The following is a 26,163-nucleotide window of genomic DNA, read 5'->3' as shown; positions in this document are numbered from 1 at the left end:
GCATTCACGATGAGCTGCCAGTCTGTTCAACAAGCTCTGAGCATCTATTAATATCAGTTCCCTCTGATCTGCTGACTACCAACCACATATGATATTTCACATACACTTACCAACATACACATGCACACAGACATGCACAGGCAAAGCCAACACACTTCAGTACACACACTAACTTCAAAAAATGTTTTATTAGGCCAGTGTTTTTTGCTAAAATAAAACATTTCTTTTACACCAAATTTGGTAATCAGCCAATCAGATGTTTGCCCTTTCCTTTTTTTTACTGTAGATATAACACCATTTATACACACCATTTAGCACCAGTTGACTTGATAATTACTTGATAAGTAATCTCCTGTTTATGTAGTACTTTTTTGACACTATCAAGTATAAAACTGTACATTGTTTAACTAAAACAGTAGCAGCTGCTAGCCTAAGGCCTGCATGTTGTCTGTACTGTTAAGATTACTTATCAACTCAACTTTAAAAAAGTAGTTGTCTTCTACTACAATACTAGTTTGAGGACAACTTTACAAGAAATGGCCGATATATTACTTTGAGGAAGATTAAGATTAAAGGGGATAAATTTGTACAATCGCAATTGAAGGTGGGAAATAATCTGGTATTTTACGTCCTGTGGGCAGGCTGAAAAAATACAAACTAAAGTGTTGGCCCTTATTTGGCTATTTCTCTCTGTTACTTGTGCCAATCCCAGAGAGCAATTTATTAAATCAATATTTAACTGTCAGCATTAGCTTTATTGGATCAATGTTTAAATCTGTGTTTTTGTTTAATTACTAATATAATGTATAATTTATATATTTGTATTATTTTCTAGTCTAAACTCCTCCACTCATCCATCCCAAGCAACAAATTTACTACCAACACACAGATTATATGCAAATTGTAAATCTTTTTTTCTGTTCTACTATATTTTACCATCTTCTATGTAGTTTTTCTTTAACTGTATTTAATTTCATGACCTACGATGTCCCACTTCCTAAATTGGAGCTCACAGCATAATCAGCGGCTGGCTATCCTCTATATTTTGAGTTATTTAGTTTAATGTTTTTTGAGGGACATGTTATGTGTGTGTATGTGTGTGCCTTTAGTTTACATGGGGTAGTTCCCCCTTGGTGTTGAGCTGGAGGGTGAATAAGGGTCTTCACCGGCAATCCACTTTTTCGTGAGAGAGATCTGCTGCTCCTTTGGCAGCCTTTCACAAGGTCTACTGTTCAAAATACAGTTTGTTCAATGGGACTATGGCCTGGCTATGTTAACCCACTCCCGATACACCAGTATTACACCAGTATTACATTAATGTAAGCTATAGAACCATTCATTTCAGCTGCAGAATAATAATACAGTAATTTGAGGGTCTTCACTATACAGAGGTGTGGCCTGAGTTTATGGCTGACCATTCAAGTGACCTTTTGACCTGTTGTGTGGCCTGAGATGATAAACAGGGGGAGGTGTTTTATCCTCATCACTTCACTGTCCTCCTCAGTGTATTGCTGGGTGCTGTGCAGCGGAAGCCTGCTGTAGTGTCGCCACAGTATCCTGGCTGAGTGCCTGGCTGCTGTGATAGAGAGATAGATGGAGTGATGGAGAGAGAGATAGAAGGAGAGGTGGAGAGAAACCGGCAGTTTGCAGGCACCCAGTCCGGAAACCCAGAGCGGGCAACAGTTACCCAGCACATCCCCTTAAAGATGGCAGACACACACATACACACACACACACATAGACACACACACACATAGACACACACACATTCACAGTCACATCTGAGGACAGACACAAACAAACACAGCATTGCATAACAGCTAAGGGATCATGCGATTTATGACCCTTAACCAAAATGCATTATTTTAAAAAGAAATGTTATACACCATGTGAAGTCATATTGCTGTCCACAGATACTGTTATTATTTAACTACACATCACAACCAACCGGAGTTTCCATGAGGGCCTGACTGAAGAGACGCACAGGATGATGAAAGTGGTCATGAGTCAGGGACCCTTTGTGGGCTTAAATAATGTATAAATGTTGTGCTTTCCTCACTGTGGCCAGAAGATGGCAGCTTTTGGTTAGAAATGAGAGAGAGAGAGGCAACATCTGTTCCAGGCCCAACTCAATCCCATCTCTCATTCAATCACACACTGTTTCCTACTGGACTCACAACTCTGGCATTCACCTTCTTAATCAGAATTATGTGGGTATTATGTATGTACCTATGTGTATCTGTTTCATGGTATTAGATTTAGGCATAAAAGTAATGTGTAAGCTTGGACATGTAGCCTATATATAATATATTTGAGTGTGTTAAAGGCTTAAAGAGGGTGAGTATAGTTATCAATATATCAGATATATCTCTATATCTATATCTTTATATCTATTCGACACATTTAGGTAAATGTGTAAGTGTGTGTATAGGTGTAAAAACCAGAGACCAGAATTAACTTGAGTTGCTGCAACAAAGCATCTTTACATGTGAGTGGTGACTGTGTGTGTGTGTGCATGTGTGTGTATGTGTGTGTGTATGTGTGGGTGTGTGAGTGTCCGTTGGAGGCACCTGTCCTTCAGTGTGGAAAGGAATGTGTGTGTATAACACACACGTTGCGGTGCACCAGCGCTCCGTTTCACACCGGAATTCAGCAAGCAGCAGTGTATCCTGATGTGGTGAAAACCAGGCCTGCAATGCACTGTGGGTAAAGGAGGGGGTAAGGGTTATTTATGCCACATTGCTAAATCTGAAAAAGACACCCACAAACACACACACACATGCCGGTCCACAGGCATACATGTGGACACAAAAACACAATCAAATGTGCACTGATTTATTCACACACACACATATGCATTTGTGTGCACACACATACAAACACACACACAGAATGAATAGTCCATATGTGGGCTTATTTATATTACTGCACAACTAAAGGCCTACATTTAGTAGAAATTCTCACACAGTATGTAGCCTTTATGTCCAAATGTATAGAGACACCCTTCTAATTAATTAACTTAGCTAGCCTACTAGACTTGTGTTCAGTTGTGCACACTCACACACACAGTAAGAAGACATAAAGACCACCATCACCGAGCTGCAGAGCAGTAAAGCTGCATCTATCCAAAACTTTGGGATTGTCATTTGTGATCCAAAGCTCAATAATGCTCTAAAACCAATGAATTACCTGACCTCACTGCTCTAAGAACCAACCAAGAACCCAAACTCACTAACGCTCTTGGGTGAATGCAATCTAATCACAGCAGTGGTCCAACATCTATTGTTAAAGAGTAGATGCAAATAAAAAAGACCTCAATTTATACTCTTGATTTCTGAAGAAATGTTGGATGAGCAAGTGTCTACAAACTCTTCAACATACAGGGCTCCTGACATCTTGAGAAGAACACAAATTAATTCTTCATGACTATGGACGGCATATGGCATCCAAGTGATGGGACCTAAACCAGATCAGGTGAGTACTTTCTAACGTAATGCATGGCTTGATTCCAGCTGACACTGGTTCTGTAATGAAGTGTAGATTAGATGCAGAGGAATTGAGTAAACCCATCCAATAGCATTCAGCATCAAATAAACTACTAATGAGCCCAGACCATTTAGAGAAATTTGCTCTCAAAAACACTGGACAAGATGTAGCACAATTAAATTGCAGTCATCACGCTTTGAATGGTGTAGACTCTTTAAAACACTTTTTGCCAGAACATAATTAATGGGTAATTACTTTTGAACAGACTTAGGATTTGATAATTTTTCCGGGAGAAGGATAGCATGATTGGCAGGCTGTCACTGTACCATGCAATAAATACTGCCTTCCTGTTTCTTTCTCTGCAGGAAATTAACTTTTAACTCCAAAGCACTAAGTATAGCAGGGGGTTCTGCTGTGCTTAGTACTCTAAATATATATAAAGTCTCAGAACCCTAGAACCAATGCAATTCCTTCAGTAAAAAACTATTAAGGAATTATATGCCTTTACAGTAAATGATAAGACAACCAAATTCTCCATACTTGTGGAATGTGGCCTCCGCCAACTGTGCAGTGAACACGGGACAGGGGACGTGGCAGCTTGCAGAGCCTGGGTATCAAACCCACATTCCTGTCATCAGCAGCCCGGTGCTCTAACCACTGAGCCACCACTGCTCCAGTGGAGAAAGGAATCCATTCGGAACCTGAGGAAGTGATGTAAGAGAGGCCAAAAGAGGGAGGTACAAACAGGAAAAAAATAAGATCACACAAAAAGCCAAATACCTTACAGAACAGAATACATTACAAATTAATCTAGAGAAGGATATAGTGTTTTATCATTTGCAGTGAAGTCCTAAGCTCACCATTTAACAATATTTATTACTCTCAGTAGTACTGTTCTTTGCCATCTTTATTGTAAAATGTTACCAATGATTACTGTGTCTATATAATTCTTAGCCAAATCCTAAATCAATGTTTATTTACATTTTGAGGTTAATATATAAAATATATAGTATTCAGAGATATTGGAACCTGTAGCTTTGAACCTTGAAAAAACAAACTATAAACACCGCAAAACAACAGTGTTATTGATTTTCTCCAAATATCATCTTATCAATACTTGTGCTGTTCTGAAAGATCTATGATTAAATATGACAATTTTATTGTGATACATTTAATATATGCAGTGTATGAGATTAACAGCACAAAATGTAAATACATATTAAACAGTATATTGGTAATTTTAGTGGTGTATTTAAATACATTACTGTTATCTCCCAGACGTGTAGAGATTTGCCCTGTACCATTTCTTGTACAGGAAAACACATGACACGGACATTAACACATTTCTGCATATTATTCCATACTATTCCCACTAAAACTCACCTGCCTTTTTTCAGCAGACACTAAAGCATCTGTAGAACACAAATATATATATATATATATATATATATATATATATATATATATATATATATATGTATATATATATTCATACATTTTATGAAACAAGGTCAAGCAGATAAAACCTTTTAAGAAGCTGAGTTTAAAAGAACAATAGAAGTGAGGCCTTGTTTTTGTGTCAAATTATTCAATTAATATTTTTTTCCTTTCTCTGAGTTCTCTCTGTTCAGGAGTTACACACTTTATATATAATGCCTTACGAATTGATTTCTCAGAAATTCTATGTTATAATGGTCATCTAAGTAAGATAGCCTGCTTAAACCTTTGAACCCTGTACAGGCCTGTATATCTGGGTTTTATTTGGATCCACATTGTGCTTACAATCTCAACTACATCATGTTCAAATATTTTCAAAATAATTACTGAATATTAAAGTAACGGATCAATTTCAGTTCTAACACTTATTTTTATATAGTTCTCTAATTTACAAAAATGTTAATTTAAAACTGCATTGTATTTAAACAGTTTAATTAGCAAAAACAGATAAAGGTATTATTAAAGGATATATCTATTTTTGCAAATGAACAGTCTACTCTCATCCACACAAAAAACAGATAATCCTCTTGGTACTTCTTTTTGGACAATATCATCGCTCATCTAATGCTCTTACTTCATTTTTTGTTTGCAGTATTGGAAATGTATTTGCTCTCTGTTGGAAACAAAACAAGCAAAAATCAAAAATACTCAATGGGAAAAAAAGTTGTTTATGACCAAACCACTGGTAACCAAAAAAACAGCCAAACATCAGCTAGATAAATATAAAAACGACATTCCCAAGTGAATTGAGCTCCAGCCAATACCATAGGATCCACAAATAATCTTTGTTAATCTACTTCAATACATCTCCTATCTAATAATGCTCTTCTGGCTAAACATCATCAAATTCCCACATACATATTGTAATTAGAGTATAAATGTTTATGTGGCAATAGTAGGAAAAGGCTTCAAGTTAAAACAGAGACACAATCAATTAGGCCTAATTAATTAGGCAAATACTGCCAGTCTTAAATGATACTGTTGCGCCCTAGATGCCCCTTTACCCCTCTCGCCCCCATGCAGTCTGTAATATGAGGACCACCCATCACCACCTCCATAAGCTCAGTGTGTAGTGCGCTGCTCCTCAGCGTACGCACCTGCTGTTCACGTGTCAGACGCGGCTCAGGGCGCGAGAGTGTGATTGGCTGGAGGTGTTTGGTGTTGGGGACCGCAGCCCGCCCTCCTGCTCTCTTAAACCCAGAGCCCGGTTAAACACAGACATACACAGTTCAGTGGACACGAGGGCGGGTGCGCGCGCGTAAAAGGACATATGAACATGTGGAATTCCGCTTCTTTAACCAATGAGGAGTGAAGTCCCACCTGCGCGCTTCTGTCTCCATCCAGAAAGCAAGGTCTCCCCGCAAGGAGAAATACGCACGGCACGCGCCCGGCACGCGGACACCGTGCAACTCCCCTCTCTCTTAGAAACAACAGAACAGTGTGCAGCACTTTCTTCCAGGAGCTATTCTATTCAGGTGAGCAGAAGAAGTGTGTAGTGCGCGGGCTTCGCGCGCGAGACAGGTGCTCGTGTTCTAAGCGGATGATCCCAGTGTCATCCGACCGGTTTCCTCGCGTGTGTTCCCGACCGTCACAGCGCTGAGGCTGCGGATGGAGCCCCGCTGGATGATGCACGCGCACTCCCCTCATCCTCAGGGCGCGCTGGACTGCCCGGACGCCTCCACGCGCCACGCCCACCAGGTAAACCATGGCCTTGCGTACCCGGAGCAGCACGGATCCTTACTGCCCCCGGATGAGCTGGACATGTTCCTCAGCCCCGTGGAGCATCAGGGAAACGCGTACTACCACGCGCACGCGCCTCAAACTAACTACCGAGTGCGCGCGGCCTACAATCCCGCATCAGGTAGGCGGCTGAGCATGCATGCTGACAAAAAAAAAAAAAACAGACACGAGTTAATGAGAAAAATCACAATAATACTAGTCTTCAAAACTTTTCTTGTGTTCACATGCACGACTTTTGAATTGTAATTTGTCCACTTTTTTCAGCCATTAATGGAAACACTGAATAATACACAAAATCACACTTCTGCACATTCTAAATACCATTAACTGTTTATAAATTTAATATAAGATATTACAGAACAAACATTTAAAAAATATATGTGCACATGTATTGGCACATTAAATACCTTGACATTTGTTTTTTTTTAATGTGGTACATTTTAGAGAAAATAAATTGAAAATGCCCTTTAAACTGTGCAAGAAACTCTTAACTTTGTTTTATATAAATACATTTCCAGCTATTTTCGCTCAGAACATCAACACAATGTGTGGTTTGACGAGGCGTGCCCAAGACTTCACATAAGCTTATGTCCTATTTAAATACAGAACAAATACAGTTTATCCACGTTTAGCTTGACCTTCTTCGGGCTTACTTTAAAAAACTTTATATATTTTGCATATATTTTAGATGTAAGTTACATTTTATATGCTATTGTGCCACATTTGTTACTTATGAAATAGTAAAAGTATTACATATGCCATAGCATGTTATATTCCCCACAAACACTTATCTTGTGTCGGTACTGCACTGCACTGTCCTGTCTGTTAAATTGTTGCACGTTTGCACTATTGTACTGTTTGTTCCCTGTTGCACCACGGTCCTGGAGCAACGTAACTTAATTGCACTGTGTACTTGCACTCAGAGGGAATGACATGTAAAAGCCTCTTGACTTTTGTTATATTAAATATATAATTTAAAAGGTTTTAAAAGGCAACACAGTTTCCATGACTGCTTATTTATACACAATATATAATGTATCTAGACCAGTTTTAAATATATGGTTTACATATTTATATTCTACCCACTTAACCTTCACGTAACTTTCACATGAATCTTCAATTATTTAAAAATAATTGTATAGGACTGGAGATATCTGTTGCTACATTTATGAACCCTTAACTAAGATACATATCTTTTTTCCAGCTCGTTTGACTGGTGGGTCACTGTACAGACCCCCTGTCATCCACACCCCACCGTTTTCCTGGATGGAGAGCTCGAGACCGGCTCCTCCAGCGCCCCAGCACGCGGCTCCCTGGACCCCGGCTTCTGTCTCTAAGTCGTGTCCGGTGTTCCCGGGCTCATATCCGCAGTCTTGCCGCCTGCCCACCGCACCGCCCACCGACACCTCAACCACTCTGCTGGACGGCCTGGATGCGGAGAGCTGCGGCCCGAGCGAGCGCGCGTGCGCCTATTACAGCCCGGAGAAACTGACAGGAACAGCCAGGAATAAACAGCGAGCAAACTCTGGTAAGTAGTTTTTTTTAGTTACTAACATAGACATTACTGTGTATAAATTAGATGGAGTTGTGCATTTGGGCGTATTTTAAACAATAATTTAATTTACTTCTAAAAGGAAACATCAAGCAAAACTGATTTAGGTTCTTCATTTATTTAGGATAATTCATTTTGTTTTATTTTAATTTTTTTTGTTCTATTGGTCAGTATCTGATTTGCTGTTTCACACATTGAGATATTTCACTGTACTATACTTTTACTTTTTATTTCTGTTCTGTTTCATGTTCTCACATCTCTATTACAAATATGTTCCTGTATGGAACCAAAAGTGGTTCTATTGCATCTCTCAGAATTTTTTGACATATATTTATTTTTAATCATCTATATCAAACATATGTGGAAACCTTTTAGTTTTAGTGTAAACATTTAGGCTATAACTGACTGAAATTGTCTGAATAGAGCAGGGTCAAAGGGTATAATGTTATCTATTAAATCTGGACATTTAGGACATTTCATAGTACTTATTTAGTTTCCTAGTAGTTTCCTTTACCAGATCTTAAACATGATCACCAAGAAAGCAGAGTTTAACAAACACATTCCTACCATTGTATGTGTTTGCAATAGTTGCAATGTGGTAAAAGCCCTTTCCAAAAAGCTAAAAAAGTTTAGATAAACTTGGGCACATCTATTTATTGGAAAGTTATGTTGGGAAAAGTGTTAATTGGAGTGACGCTGTAAAAGAACCAAAGAACCACACTTACCTGTAGGTGAAGTGTTTAAACATCAGTGTTGATGTGTGATGCACAGTAAAAACTTGTGTCCTAACTTAAACATGTCTATTTGTAACTTCATAACTAACACAGATCTAAATACACAGGTTCAACTATGTTCTAGATGCAAAAGGTGAAAAGTTGACTGCTTCCAATTTCCTGTCCTGACTTATCTCTTGTGTTTGTGTGTGTGTGTTTGTGTGTGTGCGTGCTTATGTCAGAGGGACGAGAGTGTGTTAATTGTGGGGCTACTTCCACTCCTTTGTGGCGGCGGGACGGCACCGGTCATTACTTGTGTAATGCTTGTGGACTCTATCACAAGATGAATGGCCAGAACAGACCTCTCATCAGACCCAAACGCCGGCTGGTAAGTCCCACACTATAGACACACAGAAATGAATAGAAAAATATTAATGTTCTATAAACATTAATTCAATATTTGTTTAATATAAATATTTTAATGTCTCCCCTTCATCTGTGTTTAGTGCTTAACTTTAGAAAAAAGTAAAAAGGGTGATTAAGGTCAGGAACCATGATACTTCATTCTGAAGTTGCACTTTACACTGCCATTGTGTTTTTTGAATGAACATTTACTTGAATTACTCCCACAGATAGAAAGCAGGTTAAAGAGACAGAGGATGATAAAGACTGAGAGAGAAATAGGAAGAGAGAGACAGTAAAAAGGAGATAGGATCACTATTCATGGACCATTGAGTTTCCATGACCATGTCAACAGGCTTAAATAGCAAGTAATGAATTAGAATTAATTAGAATCCATAAGTGTAAACCTGATCAGACACCAGATACTAGCAGCTTCCCTAAGAGGCCTATCCGATTGGCGAGTACATTTGTAGTATTATTTGAACAGTTTCATTTAAACAAGATTTAAAACTAAAATCAGATATAATGACATTAATGATTCCCCACTTTAGTCAGCATTCGCATAAAATCCACATTAATGAGACAGATACCCTAATTATTGGAGTTTCTGCTTGTTGGCGACTACTGCACTTGCAATTAAATACTATAAGCAGGAACAAAAGTGATCAAATAGACAGCATCATAATAAAGTAGAACTAAAAAAAAGTTTCATTTAGCGGTGTATCATGCACACCATGAAACAACAGTACACATTCAGCTGCTAAAGCTACATAGCTGTTGCCCACCTATTGCTTGTTCCAGTGCAATCACCACATCAGATTAGTGTGTTACCAAAATAAGTAAATCATCAAAAAGCTTTTGTGAATACAATTTATGGTATGTAATCACAGTAATCACAGTATTCTGTCGTTTGCCTGCTTTAAACTCTAAGCTTTTTACTCATGTATTAATCTTAGACATATACTCTGTACCTGCTAAAATTTATTAGGAGAGGTTGATGATCTTATAAGACTGTGGGATTGAAAATATAAGAATATGCAGGCTTTGGTCATTTGGTATATTAGAAATTACTGCATAACTCAAGGCAAAATATATCATGTGCAGCACTTAATTGAGGATGGATCAGGGAGTTGGGGATGAAGTGCAATGGTGATCATCTGACAACATGACCTCACTAACCCGTTGAATTCAATAAAATTCTCGCAGAAATTCTCCAAAATCTATTGAACTTTGGTAATTGGTGCTTAAATAACCTGAACTAAGTGTTACAGTGCACTTGTTAAGTAAATCAAATGAACTGCATGTATTCTTATTCAAGTAGGCATTACTCAAAAAGCAGCCTTTATATCTGGACCATTCAGTCCTGTACTTTGTAATTCTTAATTGGTGTGATAAAAAGTGACCAATCAATTAATTAAATGTTCCCTTATCTTCCAGCAAGGACAGAATTCACAGGATTTAAGGTCCAGGTATTAAAACTTGTCCATAGTCGTGGCCAGAAATGTAATTAGAGTATAGCAAAGTTTACTGACATGAGACTGAAATCTGTCAAGTAAAAGGAATTGATATTGGAATATAGCAATAGTGGCCAGTGAAGCATTTAGCCATTTTTAGCAGCTGAGAAAATGTTAATGTGCTCTTACTGCCTTCAATGCTGTAACCATACATATCTACACAATATATAACAAGTCTGGGGAAAATGGCTACACACTGATGACAAGTAAAAAACACACGTAGTATTCAAACAGAAGGTACTAGGAGCCAGTGGGAAGTTCACTCACTTCAGTTCAGTTCAGTCACTATAAGTGAATTGAATAAATTCCCCTTTAATTATGCAAAGAAGTTTTTTTTATAATATTTCTGTAGGATTGAAGTTATGTTTACTTAATTATTTCAATGGCAGTTAGATTTTACAGTGTACCTATGACATTTCTCACTAAAAACATTAAATATAAGAAAAACCAACACTGTATTTTTGAGTAGGCTCTAGCTTAGATTAAAAACAAAAACTAAATCCTCTCCATAACAACATATATGAAATCACAGGAAGCAGACCTTTTCAATCCCGCTCCACTTATTCTTACTTCTCAGGTGTTTTCGACTCTTAGTGTTCATCCTGCAGGGCTGTGCTCTCTCTCTCTCCCTCTCTCTCTCTCATTCTCTCGAGCTCGTTTATTTGCGGTTCTCCCGCAGGCGCACGCGGGCCGGCCCACTTGTTTCCTGAGCCCGGATGTCTGCTCGGTACCGATAGCGAAGCAGGATTCACGAGTTTTTTCCTCCACCAGTAATCAGACTCCCTTTGCTAGGATTGGCTGATAGCTCATATTCAGATGGAGAGAGTGCAGGTGATCCTGAACAACCAGCCAATCCTAAAGCAGGTGGCGGATCTCATTAGCCAATCCCAGGGAGCGCAGGGGCGGGGCCTGTCGGAAAAGGAGTGGGGTAAATATCAGTGGGAGAGAGTAGTATGGCTGTTCTTTAGAGGAATTAGACTAAAACAGCTTAGAAGGGAAATGTAAGAGTTTGGAGGAAAGGGGTAGACAGAAGGGTTCACTCAGGCAATTTATCACTCAGAGAAACTCAAGAAGTTCCTTTACAAACTCTTATTAATCTACACAGAAAAATTTGACAGTGCTAAATTAACATGTTTAGTGTTAAATCAACACAGTGAGTATTATATGGTAACATTATTACAGTTAATTTAACAGTAACAGTGTAAACATTAACATGCAAATTTACTATGTGGGATTTGTATAAATTGTAGGTGATGCAAATTTCATAGTTTTATTAGCAGGTGTGGACATCCCCGGCCTTCGACCTACCGCTCTGAGAAAAAAAAAATCCTACAAAGCAGGAGAAGGCTATAAGAACGTAACAAAACCTGATCAGAAAGCTATTTCCTTACTTCATAAAATAACTAAGAAATGCCAGTTAACAGGAACAGAGGAGATCAATTTGACCAAGAAAACTCCCGAAGAGAACTGTTTATAGGATTGCTAGAAAGGTAAATTAAAAACCCTCTTGCAAAAGACCTTAACCCTCTATGGAAAGGTGTTGCCCTGAGGCAACTAAACACTTTTTTGTTTGGTTATCATACTGTCCATACATTTTTTTATGTTCATTTTGTTTTAATGTTTTTATTTACTCATTAATAGAAGTGTTTTTCTTTTGTTGCCTTATATGGAGTAAGTTACTGAAAATAGAATTATTTAGTTGCAATGAGCAAAGGATACAACAGGATAGCCTAAACATCTCAAACTCCACAATGGAATATTCTCAAAAGGCAAAAGGTTCACAGTCTCACAACTTAAACACCATTAAAACAGCATGCACAAGATCTCATAGATATAATAAATGGAAGAAACAAATTAAAAAAATACTATAAACAAGAATCTAAAGAAATTGTTAAAATACTCTTTTTTTGTTGATATTTTGAGCTGTAGAAAATGAAGAATGTTACTTGCTTGAATGATAAAAATATAAATTTGTACTGCCATTTCATGTTTGATTTTTTATTGTTAAATAGTGCATTTACAATCATAACCTTATTGCCACAGTACTGTATATAACATGTTGAGCCAAATAAATATAGTGTAAAATGTTGTTTATTTTTTAGCTCTTTCATACAGTGTTCACTAATTAATAACTTCACTAAAACATACAGGGAATGTGTTAAAAAAAAGTTCTTGATTCATGAACCATTAGTCATAACTGTTAAATTTTACACATTTTATATGACTCTGTGTGTTTGTTTACAGTCTGCTGCCAGACGAGCAGGTACTTGCTGTGCTAACTGCCATACAGGCACCACAACACTGTGGAGACGAAATGCCAATGGAGAGCCTGTTTGCAATGCCTGTGGCCTTTACTACAAACTGCACAACGTAGGTGTCACTTTCAACCTCAAATGACTGTCTGATAACGGAGTTGTTCTAAGCCTCATCACAGTAGTTGAACTGGAACTGATTGTCAATCCTAAGTAAATACAAACAAATACACACTGGCATACAATTCTGATGATTTGTGATTATTTTTCAGATGAACCGTCCCCTTACAATGAAGAAGGAAGGAATTCAGACAAGAAACAGGAAAATGTCCAGCAAATCGAAACGAAGGAGAGTAGAGAACTCTCAGCATCTCACCAACATCATTCAGGACAAACCACTGACCTTTAACCAGATTACCAACATGTCACATCACTTCACCATGACTCCATCCATAGATTTACATTCAGCCTTTGGCCACACCCACCACACTAGCTTAGTTACTGCCATGGGCTGATACTTAGAACCTACGTTCTACACTGGTGCAAATGAACACATGCATTTACACATAAACCATTTAAGGAAGATCCACATATTCCAAGCTCTTTTGACTTATGGACTGGAATGTTTTGTGAAACTACACATTGAAGCTATTTAACTAAATGTTAACTAAATGTTTGCAGTCTTTAATTTTTTTATAATCATTGCCTGACTGTAAAATAAATTGCACTTTATCCTGAAAACTCCAGCAATACAATTGATTGGATTCAAGGGTTTGGTATGCATTCATTTATTGGGTATTTGGCTTTATTTAGGACCACCTATGCAAATACAATATTTACTGTGCAGTTTAAAAGGGAGGTGTATTTATGTTTTTATTGTGTACATTATTATTATTATTATTATTATTATTATTATTATTATTATTATTATTATTATTATTATTATTATTATTATTATTATTATCTGCCAAAACCTATTCTGGTCATTTGGACATTGAAAAAGTTTTGGAATGACTCAGGAGTCAGTCTAATAATTCTGTATTAAATATTAGCTTATTTATTTAGGACATTGTTTTATTTATACCATACATTTCATTTTATGTGCTTTGCTGGCTCTCCAATATCAATGCTGTGTGTCTAAACAGTTGCCCTGTTGCTGTATTTTCTTTTCCACTCAGATAAAATTCTGCCATTAGTAACTTCCACTCTTATGACTGTAGACTCAGACAGATTAACAAGAATTCCAGGTTACTAAGGATCTGGCTGGTCAACTACAGGGGTTGGACAATGAAACTGAAACACCTGTTATTTTAGTGTGGGAGGTTTCATGGCTAAATTGGAGCAGCCTGATGGGCAATCTTCATTAATTGCACATTGCACTAGTAAGAGTAGAATGTGAAGGTTCAATTGAAATGCACATTATGGGTGACATACCAGAGTTCAAAAGAGGACAAAATGTTGGTGCACGTCTTGCTGGCGCATCTGTGACCAAGACAGCAAGTCTTTGTGTTGTATCAAGAGCCAAAGTATCCAGGGTAATGTCAGCATACCACCAAGAAGGACGAACCACATCCAACAGGATTAACTGTGGACGCAAGAGGAAGCTGTTTGAAAGGGATGTTTGGGTGCTATCCCGGATTGTATCAAAAAAACATAAAACCACAGCTGCTCAAAACACGGCAGAATTCAATGTGCACCTCAACTCTCCTGTTTCCACCAGAACTGTCCGTCGGGACAATAAATTATTGTGGTCTAAAACCAGATGTTTCAGTTTCATGTTCAACCTCTGTACCTGTCCTTACTAACATCAATTTTGTAATTCTGTTAAAATAAATTATAATGTATTGTACTGTAAGCAAAAACAGGTCTTTGACTTGTGCTATGTGATTGAGTAACCCTTTTTAGAGCTATAAAAACAAACACATACACACACACACAGTCTGACACAGAGAGCACGTGTTGCTGTGAACTGTGCACACGCCTCAGAGCCCGAGATGCTGTCAGTGTGATGAGTGGATTAGAGGAATGAATAGAGCAGCAGGCTCCTGAGAGATGAGTGAAAATAGAGAGATAAGATAAAGCTGAAAGAGAGAGTGAGTTCTCTGCTCAGGTGTGCAGCAGAGCAGGTGCTAAGTGAGAGGGTCACAGGTGCTGCTGCAGGGTCAGAATGACTAAAGTCCTCTCTGTATCGCTTATTTATTTACAGTCTTCTTCTTCTACCAGTTTTGATGAGGCAATTTTACTGAAATGTGTAATGTCTGACAGGCTATAAAGATCCCTCATCCCTCTAAAACTAACATGAATGACACGACTTTAACTGTCACTTAACATGTTATTCAGTTGTTCTCTACTGCACTTTCAGGGTTGCAAAGGGTTTATTTATAATATTAATTTCAAATATAGATTCAGAAGTGACAAAACATTTGATTTTTGTTCACATTTATGATTTTCATATATATCTCGATGTAAAATACTGTGATTTGACTTGCAGGTCAACAAAGCTGGGCTTAGCTAACACAGGAGCAACCAGATAGTAATCAAAGCAGACATGGACTAGACTAAGGCAGTAACCAAAAGACAGAAACAAGATCTTTAACCAGTAGACAATCAATAGGGCAGCCAGAATCAGTGAGTAAGACAAACAGAAACAAAAAACAGAAATCATACATAGAAAAACCAAACAAACAGGTAAACAATTAACTGTTGTCAATATATTGCAATGAGGCAGTGAAACAAATGGTACTCATACAGAGGCTAATTGGGAAACATAGATGAACAAAATAAGTAGTATTCAGGTGACTCGGAAAGGTACATAATGGGAATTGTAGTTCCTGCAAGCATCAAGAAGACCCATAAGTGTAACAAATACAATCTATTCATCCTACACTGACATGTTCAACTCAAAACACTTATATGGAAAATACAGAAATTAAAGTATAATGTATAGGAATGTGTAAATAAGATGTTGGGGCAAGTATAACGTTTTTGGCAAAACAGAACTCAAAGCATCTCATGAATGACAACAGTAGCTACACTGTATAGACAGATCTCTGGAGCCAGGTGTGGGCTAGAGGGGTATATCCTTTAGATAGATAGTCTCCCGTTATACACAACACACATACAGGGCAGTTGTTTTTTTGACAGTTTTTAGATTAAATAAAAACATAATAAACAAGAAGAACAGAGATGTGTGATTTTGGCCTAAAAACAAGGATATAGCTTATATTCTTGTTCTTTGCTAATGTTGCTCAAAGTAAAGATCTCTAGGGAACTGGTTCCTAAACCAGTCCTCAGGGACCCCAAAAATATTTTTGTTCTGTTCTTTACAAGCAATGACCATTAATGCCATTCCAAATACTTTTAGATGAGTCAATATATATAGGCAATTACTTTAGAGGGAGATATTTGGATTTATACTCTTGAAGTTTAATTAGGAATACTGATTATAATCCTTCTTTTTATCTCTTTTTCTCCTCTTTCTTGTCTTCCTGTTCAATAGGAGACATGTGTTTAAGTGTGCATATGTGGGTCGAATGTGGCTTGTTTTTAGATGCCATTTTGTGTCCTGATGAAGGCCTAAGTTGTCTGTAACACAATGGCACATTTTGAATCACCTTTACATAAATGAATTAAGAGTAGTATTTTTGCTCTGGTCCAAACTCAGTATATTTTTATGGATGCATATTGAAATTTGTTTTTGAATCCTAGCTCTATAGAGAACTTTTATTCATATTTGTGCATGGCCCTCTACAACTAGGTAAAAATATAGCTATCACACCTAATGTGAGAATATGGAGACCTTAAAAAGGCTCTTCTCATTCAAACATCTCCATTATAGAAACATTATTTACAAAACCCAAGGTGGGTCTTCTGCAGGGTTACTCAAGGAACAATTTGAAGGCACTTTATTTTTAAGAGTTCAGCATTGTTGGAATGTACAGTGTTTGTAAGGTCTGGCCTGACAGGTGTATGTTTACTCATGCCCTGACTGAAAACTGGGACACACAAGCCCTCCCATCTCGGAGAACATTCACTTGCTTTCTTCTCCCTTTCTTTCGCTTTCTCTCTTCTTTCCTTTATCTTCCTGTTCAGCTGGTAAATTAATTCGTACCTCTGTGTCCAAACAATCACCTCTTTCAACCAGCAAACAGCAACTGTAAGCGCTCAGTTCCCGTCCCCAGGGAGTGCTTGTGTGGTGTGAGGAGGTGAAGGTCTGTGTGTGTGTGTGTTTGTGGTGTGTGGGAGAAAGAGAGAATGTGTGTGTTCATGTGTGTATTCTGTTGCAAGTCTTTTTGGAACAGGGTGACAGATATGCTATCTCTCTCTGCCACCCTCCTTCTCCTCCTTCTCCACTCTTTTCTTCCCCTTGTTCAGCTGGTTTTGTCCTAAGGGAAATTGTAGAGGGAGGAAAGTAGGCCGGAGGCAGGAGGGAGGTCACCATTTACACATATTTACTAGCAGACCTGTTAAGTGCATATTTGATTTCTGTTCAAATTTTACACTGGTCATCTTTAATGGATTATTAAAGGTCTAAACAATTCTATACAATACTGCCAAGTCAAAGCAGTTCTATACTGTAGAATATGGGGTTGGCTGGGGGTTAGGGATGGACAAAATGATTATATTTATTGTCATTAACTCAAACACAATTACACATTTCCTGCATTTCTGACACAATATAAATAATGGAATTTGCTCTGTAATTAACTAAACTGTCTTTTAAACTTCAAAAAACTTTAAGTAAAATTAAATTAAATAAGGACCCACACCTACAGTAAGTCCAGATCCACACCTACAGTCCAGATATGTTTTGTTCAGCTGATAAAATGAAAAGACCATATTAAATTAGTAATCTAAGGCATTATTATTGGTCCATTAATCACGATATTTTAAAGGCAAAGAGCAGTTGTGAGATTCACATTATATAAAATAATAAAAAACTGCATTAATTCATGATTTAGTTTTACTCATTTAGATGCATTCATTAAGTAATATTTAAACATGAAAATTATATATATATAAAAACTGCTTCGTTTTGGGACTAAAATATATTCATTTAGATGAACTAAATATTATCTATATTAAACTGCCAGAATCAAGAAATTAAATTCAGATAAATAAAAAAATCAGGATACGAACAGAAATGTATTATTTCCTGACCTCATAATATGTTACTCACAAATCAGAAAAAAACAAGGAAACTACAAAAAAAAAAAAAGTTGCAGTGCGTCTTAAAAACACTACACAGAGATACAGGATTATTTTTATATTTGCATTTTCCATGCTGTCCCACCTTTTTCTGACTCTGGGTTGTAGTACATGAATGTAGAACTTATTTAACACAGAACACAGACACAGAAACACAGAAAGAAAGAAAAATGGAGCAGGGGAGGGGGCAAGTCCCTGATTTAAGATAAGCTGGCTGACAGACAAATATTTGCAAAATGTGAGGAGGGGGAGGAAATCAGACAAGGTCAGAAAAAAACAGGGAGGTATATGAGCACACACCGGTATACAACTGTTAATTACTTACAGTTGTTATTTTACTCAGCAATAACTAGGCAACATTTATGGGCAGTGTTTGAGCTAAACAGGCAGAAATAGTGTATAAAGCTTGTATATTCTCAAAAAGTTCCTGTGGATTGTGTAGTATGGATGGAGCGTTAAAAGACTGTCCAATACCATCCTACGCATTTTCAATCAAGGACACGTCTAGCAATGCAGATCTGTGTCTTTAAGGCAAGCTCTTGATATGGCAATATTAAGCGGTCAGGCATTATCCTGTTTGAACTGTGTAATTTGGAATTTGGAGCATTGCTGTGAGGATTTGATTGCATTCAGTGCAGGAGCATTAGTGAGGTCAGGATGATCACCACCCCACCTCATCCAGAAATTACAATGAGATCCCAAAAATATTGTTAAATGCCTTTGGACTTTATATCCATTTAGACCATACCTTGCACTGAGCATGGTGCCATGAGTTTTATGTTTATGCGAAAAAGTTCTGTTCTGTTGGGTGTATTTTTCTACCAGGACTAGACAAGCTGTGTATGTGATGTTTTTTTTTATAGATAATAAGTTATTAACATGTAATAAATAACATTCATTATAGGAGAATTATGTAACAGATGTCTTTTTGGTTTGTTGTAAATGTGGTTTAGTATTATTAAGAATAGTGACTTTTTGTCACTGGTTGAACAAGTGAGCCCCAGCTTTAGAGCAAGACCTGTGTAGAGTTAATAGTGCAAGCACCATTTTCCCTATATTAACTCTCTACAGCCACTATATTCCACTGTGTGTGTGTGTGCGCGCATGTGTGTGTGTGTGAGTGTGTATCCCTTTGGTGAAAACTAATGCTATGATAATCACTTGAGTGAAATATGGCCTAGTTAGTTTATTATAAGATTTTAAGAGTAGCATTGTATAACTAACAGTGAGTTGAGGGTGTGTGTGTGTGTGTATAAGTGTGTTAATGACTCTCATGGCAGCATTAGAGAGAATAAGCGAGAGACTAAGCAAAAGAAAAAGAGAGAGAGAGAGCAGAAGGGAAGTTGCTTATGGGTGTATCTGATTTCTCACTTTCTACTCCATTACAATAATGTGCTGATGTTATCTAACTAATACAGGTCATTATGCACATACACACTTTTTAAAGCAGATTCCACATACATTACACTTGTTCACTTCTGGGCTCTGCAGAAAACACTTAGCAGAAAAATTATTAAGAGGCCTCAACAACCTTTTAGTGTTTAGAGTGTCAACCCTGTGTCTTTATTACAACTTCCATTGTTTCAGGAGTTTCACTTTCAGTTCTTCTGCAGAAATCACTGGGCACTCCAGCAGTTCTGGTTTGAATTCTTGATTATGATGCCGACCATCAGCAGCCAGAGTCTGAGACAGTATGTGTATACATATGCAGCTCTGGAAAAAAAAAATAAGAAACCACTTAATGATGATGTGTTTCCTTGATTTTACCAAATGGAAAACCTTTGGAATATAATCAGGAGGAAGATGAATAATCACAGCCATTAAACCAAATTATTGTGAATAGTTGATAAAAGACATGTAATCACTATCACATCAAACTCTTTAGTTTTTTAAAGCTTTTGTAAACATCAGCTGCTTTTTAAACTGTATGAACAACAGAAATTGCCCAATGTGACTTTACATCACATTAATCTTTTAACATTCATACAACAATTTAAAAATATAGTCTTTTTTTAGGTCACTATTACTAAAACATAATTTTCTATAGACAAAATTGACAAAATCTTTTTCTCTCCCTCTCTCTCTCTCTCTCTCTCTCTCTCTCTCTCTCTCTCTCTCTCTCTCTCTCTCTCCCTCTCTCCCTCTCTCTCCCGCTCTATCTATCTATAAGTGTCAGGCTCTCACAGTCTGATAATTGTTTGTTTAGAGATGGGCTCTAATTGAATAGCTATAATTGAATAGATCACTCTGTTTATCATTTAGAGATAAGAGAGAAAGCCCTCTAATGCTGTTAGTCTCATTACTAACGGATACAGCAGGCTTTTAGCTCACTACGTTATTAGATTGACGAGGTTAAGAATGTGTGTGTGTGTGTGTGTGTGTTACACTCTGACCCTGCTGTTCTGCACCACAGTATAATAGCGCTACAGTACAGAGTTGAACAGTAAGATTAATAAACATGTTAAGTGCCTAATGTAAAGAAAAAAATTATTTGTTCTTGAAAATTGCTGCATGATTCAGTAATTGACATGTAGATAAAGCCACTCAAGTGGTGCACTCTAAAGAGAAACTTTAGTATACACTATACACTTTTTATAATAAAAATATAATGTAGACAGTTTCTAAAGTAAAGAGCAATTTCTATACTGTCCAAATTAGGATTGTTTATAGTGATGATGATGATGATGATGATGATGGTGAAATATTGTTAGATTGAGAAATTGTGTCCAGTTTGAGGGTCAAGAAGATCATAGTGTCCAACTTGCATAAGGATTCAGTTCTATAGAATTGGATGAATTCTAAATAACATATACTCTAAATAAATGTTATTTTCTCATTTATTTTTTTTTATCTCAAGTGGTGTTTAAAAATATAAATAGTGAAATATAAATGATAAATAAAGAAAAAATAAGCAGAATTGTTTAGTATCTTAAAATACAGTTTGTAATAACTTACTGATTTTATTAACTGCCACATTCTCAAATTTTATGGGACATACTGGATTAATACTGTATGATGCTTTTCATTCTTCATTAAATTCTTGGTTCTTGATTAAAGCTCTTTTAAAACAGGCAATGTGAATTAGCTTTCCTCTGACTCGCTGTCCAACTGCTGTTTTCTAATTTCTTCCTGTATAAGTCCAGAACAATTATGCCTGTTTAAAATAAGAACGGAACAGCATTCTAGATCTGAACAGTGAGCCACCTATTAATGATCTCTTCTCTACATATACCTCTCCATTTATAAATGGCTTTAAATCACTTTAGAATAAAATTTATCAAGATGTACTCAAGATCACCCCTGTTTTTTGATCAGAGAGGCCACTTACATTTTCAAATGCAATTTATTACTTTACTGTACAAAATACAGTCTATATTTACCAATGTCCAGAATTGCTCTGGACCAGAACCACCACACAGGTCCTCCACAGGACAATATCTGTGAGAAATTCTTGGAAGTGCAACCCAAGGCATCCAATAACCATTTTTTCCACATTTGAGACCTGTCAGCTGTCAGTCTTCAAACAGTGAACTGAACTCCAATAATGCATATATACACACACACACACATAGACCTACACAGATTGCCACACCTCTGTATATTGTGTGCAGCATTTTAGGGAACACTAACTGACCTGGAAAGAAAACAAAGAAAAAATGGCTGAGTGAATGTAAAGACCATGACAAAGGAAATGTAAAGACTAGGTGTGAATGAACAAAGTATGACATGGAGAGAATGTGTCAGAAAGGGAGGAGGATAGAGAGAATAGACCGGAACAAAGACTCTCTGAACTCTCTGGTGAATAAGCGTTATATGACTGTGGTTTTGTGAAGCTAAAGCTTTATGAAATAAGAGTGTTTATTGCCCATTAAATCTACCAAGACAACAAAACCTGTGCTTACAGGAAGGAAACAGTAGATGAGATATGTGTGTGCATGTGTGTATGCATGCAAACGTGTGTGCAATGAGAAACATATATCTCAGAGTCAGACTCCATGTGCTGCACCAATCAAAAAAAAAAAAAAAAACAGTAAAGAACAAAGTTTGTTGTACTTTAAATATAGAGCTGACTGAGATATTTCTTTTTGAAATTGCTGTACTTCGGCCTGTTTATTTGGAACATAAAGAAACCATTAGGCAAGAGAGAAAGAATTATCTTTTATATGGAGTAAATACAGTACACTCTGTATTCTTATTATAAGAATGAATTGACACTAATTCTTATGTATTTTTAAAGCTGAAGTCTGTTGAAAAATAAATATTCCACAGTATTGTACTACAATTACATATAATACATAAAGCTAGTGGGACTGACTAATAAATTACATCGAACAGATTTAAGCTATATAAACATTTTAACTTGTTATGTGTCAACATAGTAAATGTTGCACATTTTGTATTTGTGTTTTATTTTTTTATTTAACCTTTACGGTTGTGTTGTAGATTTCAGAATTTACAAACAGAATTTAAAATGCAATAAAATATTGTATTTTAACAAAAAATGCATGAATGTAATAATTATTAATGCTACTATAAATAATTCAGATCACTACACTCAAGTTCACACTTTGTTATACCAAAGCAAATTTTGGATAAGACTCCAAACACTACATTCATTTACCTCTGTTATATGCTGTACACTCATCATAAAAAATGGAGCCAGAAAGTGTTGGATTAAAGTGCTATTCAGATGGAAGATAAAGGTTCCCAAGAACAATAAATAATCTTCATGCTGAGAGTGGCATGATATGTTATACATGTAGCTCAGTAAATATTGCCTGTATCAGTCTAAAAAAAGGTGGGCTTTGGCTATATTCCTAAGCTAGCACCATCACAATATGTACATGTGACATTGTTTTTCCTCTTATAATTATTAATCTGGGAATTGTATTGACTGCAAAAACTGTTTAAAAACTAGGTGTGCCCAAACATTTGGTGGCACATTTTTAGGACATCCACACAGAAGTCAGGTGCACGGCAACCCAAGCAGTTTACAGAGTGTTTAATAATGACTGGGGCAGAGACATACAGAATTGGCAAGCTGATCCATAGATTGATTCATTGACATTGTTGTGTAATTAAGAAACTGATTCATTTATTGAAAGTGACAAGTTGTCAGTCTGAAACGAGCAAATGGATGACTTTTTCCCAGCATTGGGAGACGGGAATTTCATGATGAACTATTCAAATTTCCTATTGGTTAGGTTTTGTAAAATGTCTCTGTGTATGTATCATTTTCATACTGCAACCTAAACCAAAACAGACAGAAAGCAGTTCTTTGCCCACATTGTTCCATATTGGTCATCCCATGTAACATAGGCAAATAACTTCCATAAACATACACAGCTACACACACCACAACTGTAATTAACAGTTTGTTTGTTTTTCCAGTGAAAGATTTTATGTAGCTATTTTCAGACTGTAATGTACATTTATTTTCAAGGTCAATCTCATGTCCTAAAAAGTAGGTTTATAAAGCTGTCCTTTATGCACAGTATTTGTAAATGTGACATTTATATGAATTTAAATATTATATCTAGATATAGTTGCAGTGGTTTTAAACAAATTTAGGAGCAGAAATGTGAGCAAAAAGTGTGAACGTGCAGAAACTGCCAACAGAAACAGACAGGATCCAGACGCAATCAACAGATCTAAAGAAATCTCAGGCAAAGAAGAGATCATATTTCTCCATAAATTAAGATAATCTTCTGAATCTTTTCCTTTGAACTGGGATTATACCTTCCCTCAAAACCACTTACGTGTGTGAGAAGGAGCTACCTTTCAGACAATGCAGCCCCTCTCCTGCAGAAAACAGCTCTTACGCACAGCAAAATGATCAAATGTAAATATCTTTGACGTGATCAGGCTGTGGATGTGCCTATGAACAAAAACTAGAAAATAACTAGGCTTTTCATTTTCGAGAGCTTTGAAATCTTCCCTTGCAGAGTAAAAACTGATTCAGCTCCTCAGCTAATCTTCAGCTAACAAATACACTTGCTGTAGAAATGGTATGATGACTTTCTTATGCAATATCATTAGAAAAACTGTATGGCTGATACAACAGCAATAGCAGAGCAAGTATACTGTCATACTCAAAACTCAAACTCAAATGTCCAGATACAAAAAGGGGATTTACGGGATGCAGTTTGTGTATTTTATTACCAAATGAGCTACGTTTTCATCAGATTACATTCCCGGCGTTTCTACGATCCGTGGGGTATTAAGTCATTATGCATTTACATAGGTATAATATATCCATGTGCATAGCAACACGAGTAATGAAAGCAGTTGGAGCTCATGTAAAATTTGATGCAATCAATAGTGGAGAGAAAGCAACTAGTCCAAGGCATGTTGCAAAAACTAGAAGATAGGCAGCTGATCTGTGGTGGGTGATGGGGAAGCCTGACACACAGTTCTGATGAAGCTGATAGTGCTAATGTTAAAGATGACCCAAACAGAAACTGGAACCCTATTTTACTCAAGTAACTCAAGTCTTAAATAAGGGTCAGCAAGGGGTCAGTGGTAAGGAAGGAGCCAATCAGCAGCCTCCTTCTCAGGGGATATGTTCTGTTTTCATTCCCTCACAGCAAAATTTCCCCAAATCGCCACAAACTAAGTTTGTTCTACTCTCTTCCTGAATTTTAAACAGGCACTCTGTGCAGAGCCCCTTTGATGAAGGACCCCGATTAAAAAGGTTAACAGACTCAAGCTGTTGTATCAAAAGCTGATGCACACACACACACTTACACACGCACCACTAAAGAACATCTGAACAGAATCTGACTGAGATCCCTATCTGATGGGCACAGAGTGAGAGAGAGAGAAAGAGAGAGAGAGAGAGATATGAGTCCAGTGGGAGCTGTATGGTATTCACAGTTATTGTAGTACAGTCTGTATGTAAAGCACTTTGAAATGCATATATGTATGAAAAGTGCTATACAAATAAACTTGCCTTTCCTTTTCTTAATTTTATTATGTCTACTTTGTTTTCAAACAAGATCAAGATGAGACTCAAACAGCCAGTCACTCATGCACAAATATTTTGCTCTTCCAAAATGTACGAAACGTATCCTTTAGAAACCATTGGTTATTAGCATGAGAATGTACTGAGCTTAGGACAGGTGCTATTTGTATATTTTGTTGTTATTATTATTTTTATTAGTAGTAGTAGTAGTACATTTTGAGCAGGTGGGGGAAATTAGGGATGCACCGTTCCAATATTAGGATCAGTTACCATTCCTGAAGGGCATTGGATAAATAGGCTTGGCCATGGGACTAATTTTTAAAATAAGTGTTTTTCAGTTTCTGATGTTCCAGAATGTATCCAGTAATAGAAACAGCCGAAAGCTGAACTGTTCACATGTAGTTGACATGTAGTTTGATAGTCAAAGCTATGGGCCACAGCGGGAGTTTCTTAAGTTTGCATATATATACACCTATACATACCCCGTAGGCAGTTCTCACTTTGTCAATAAGTGCTTTGTTTCTACCCAAATCTGTAATAGACAAACAGGGAAGTTCGAAGACAGTTGCCACAGGCACATGTCTGTGTTTTTAAAGTAATTTGCCTGAAGGTTGTCCAAGTTGGAATACAAAAGCAAGAATAGCTATGCAAACTATTCAGGCAGCATGAAGAACAATGAAAAGAGTGTGAGCGTGAAAATGTCATAGTGGTCATGAGATTCATCCTAGAGGCGATTTATGTAAACTCTTTCCATAATAGAGTTAAACACTAGCAAACAAGTTGCCATGACACCGGAATGCTTTTGATGGTACGAACAAACACACAGACACAACTT

General features: G+C 37.0%; 1 protein-coding gene and 2 long non-coding RNA genes across 3 annotated transcripts; 1 reads left to right on the top strand and 2 right to left on the bottom strand.

The window, feature by feature from the left end:
• Nucleotides 1-169: 169 nt before the first annotated feature.
• Nucleotides 170-4,873, bottom strand: LOC125802279 (uncharacterized). Its single transcript, XR_007439312.1, has 2 exons — nucleotides 4,027-4,873; nucleotides 170-2,700 (listed from the first exon to the last, which is right to left on the bottom strand). It is a non-coding gene; the product is annotated as an uncharacterized LOC125802279 (long non-coding RNA).
• A 1,336-nt stretch (nucleotides 4,874-6,209) lies between these two features.
• On the top strand, nucleotides 6,210-15,096 carry gata2b (GATA binding protein 2b). Its single transcript, XM_022675735.2, has 5 exons — nucleotides 6,210-6,844; nucleotides 7,928-8,251; nucleotides 9,231-9,376; nucleotides 13,149-13,274; nucleotides 13,429-15,096. Exons 1-5 carry the CDS (start codon nucleotides 6,592-6,594, stop codon nucleotides 13,669-13,671), a joined length of 1,092 nt encoding a protein of 363 aa, XP_022531456.2. The 5' UTR covers nucleotides 6,210-6,591; the 3' UTR covers nucleotides 13,672-15,096.
• On the bottom strand, nucleotides 8,592-12,344 carry LOC125802272 (uncharacterized). The gene is made up of 2 exons (XR_007439303.1): nucleotides 11,446-12,344; nucleotides 8,592-9,388 (listed from the first exon to the last, which is right to left on the bottom strand). It is a non-coding gene; the product is annotated as an uncharacterized LOC125802272 (long non-coding RNA).
• Nucleotides 15,097-26,163: the final 11,067 nt, after the last annotated feature.

This window comes from Astyanax mexicanus, chromosome 5 (genome assembly GCF_023375975.1).
Source record: "Astyanax mexicanus isolate ESR-SI-001 chromosome 5, AstMex3_surface, whole genome shotgun sequence".
In the NCBI taxonomy this organism is placed as follows: domain Eukaryota; kingdom Metazoa; phylum Chordata; class Actinopteri; order Characiformes; family Acestrorhamphidae; genus Astyanax; species Astyanax mexicanus.
Note: the sequence above shows the minus strand (reverse complement) of the source record. Positions and strands in the feature narration are given on the sequence as shown.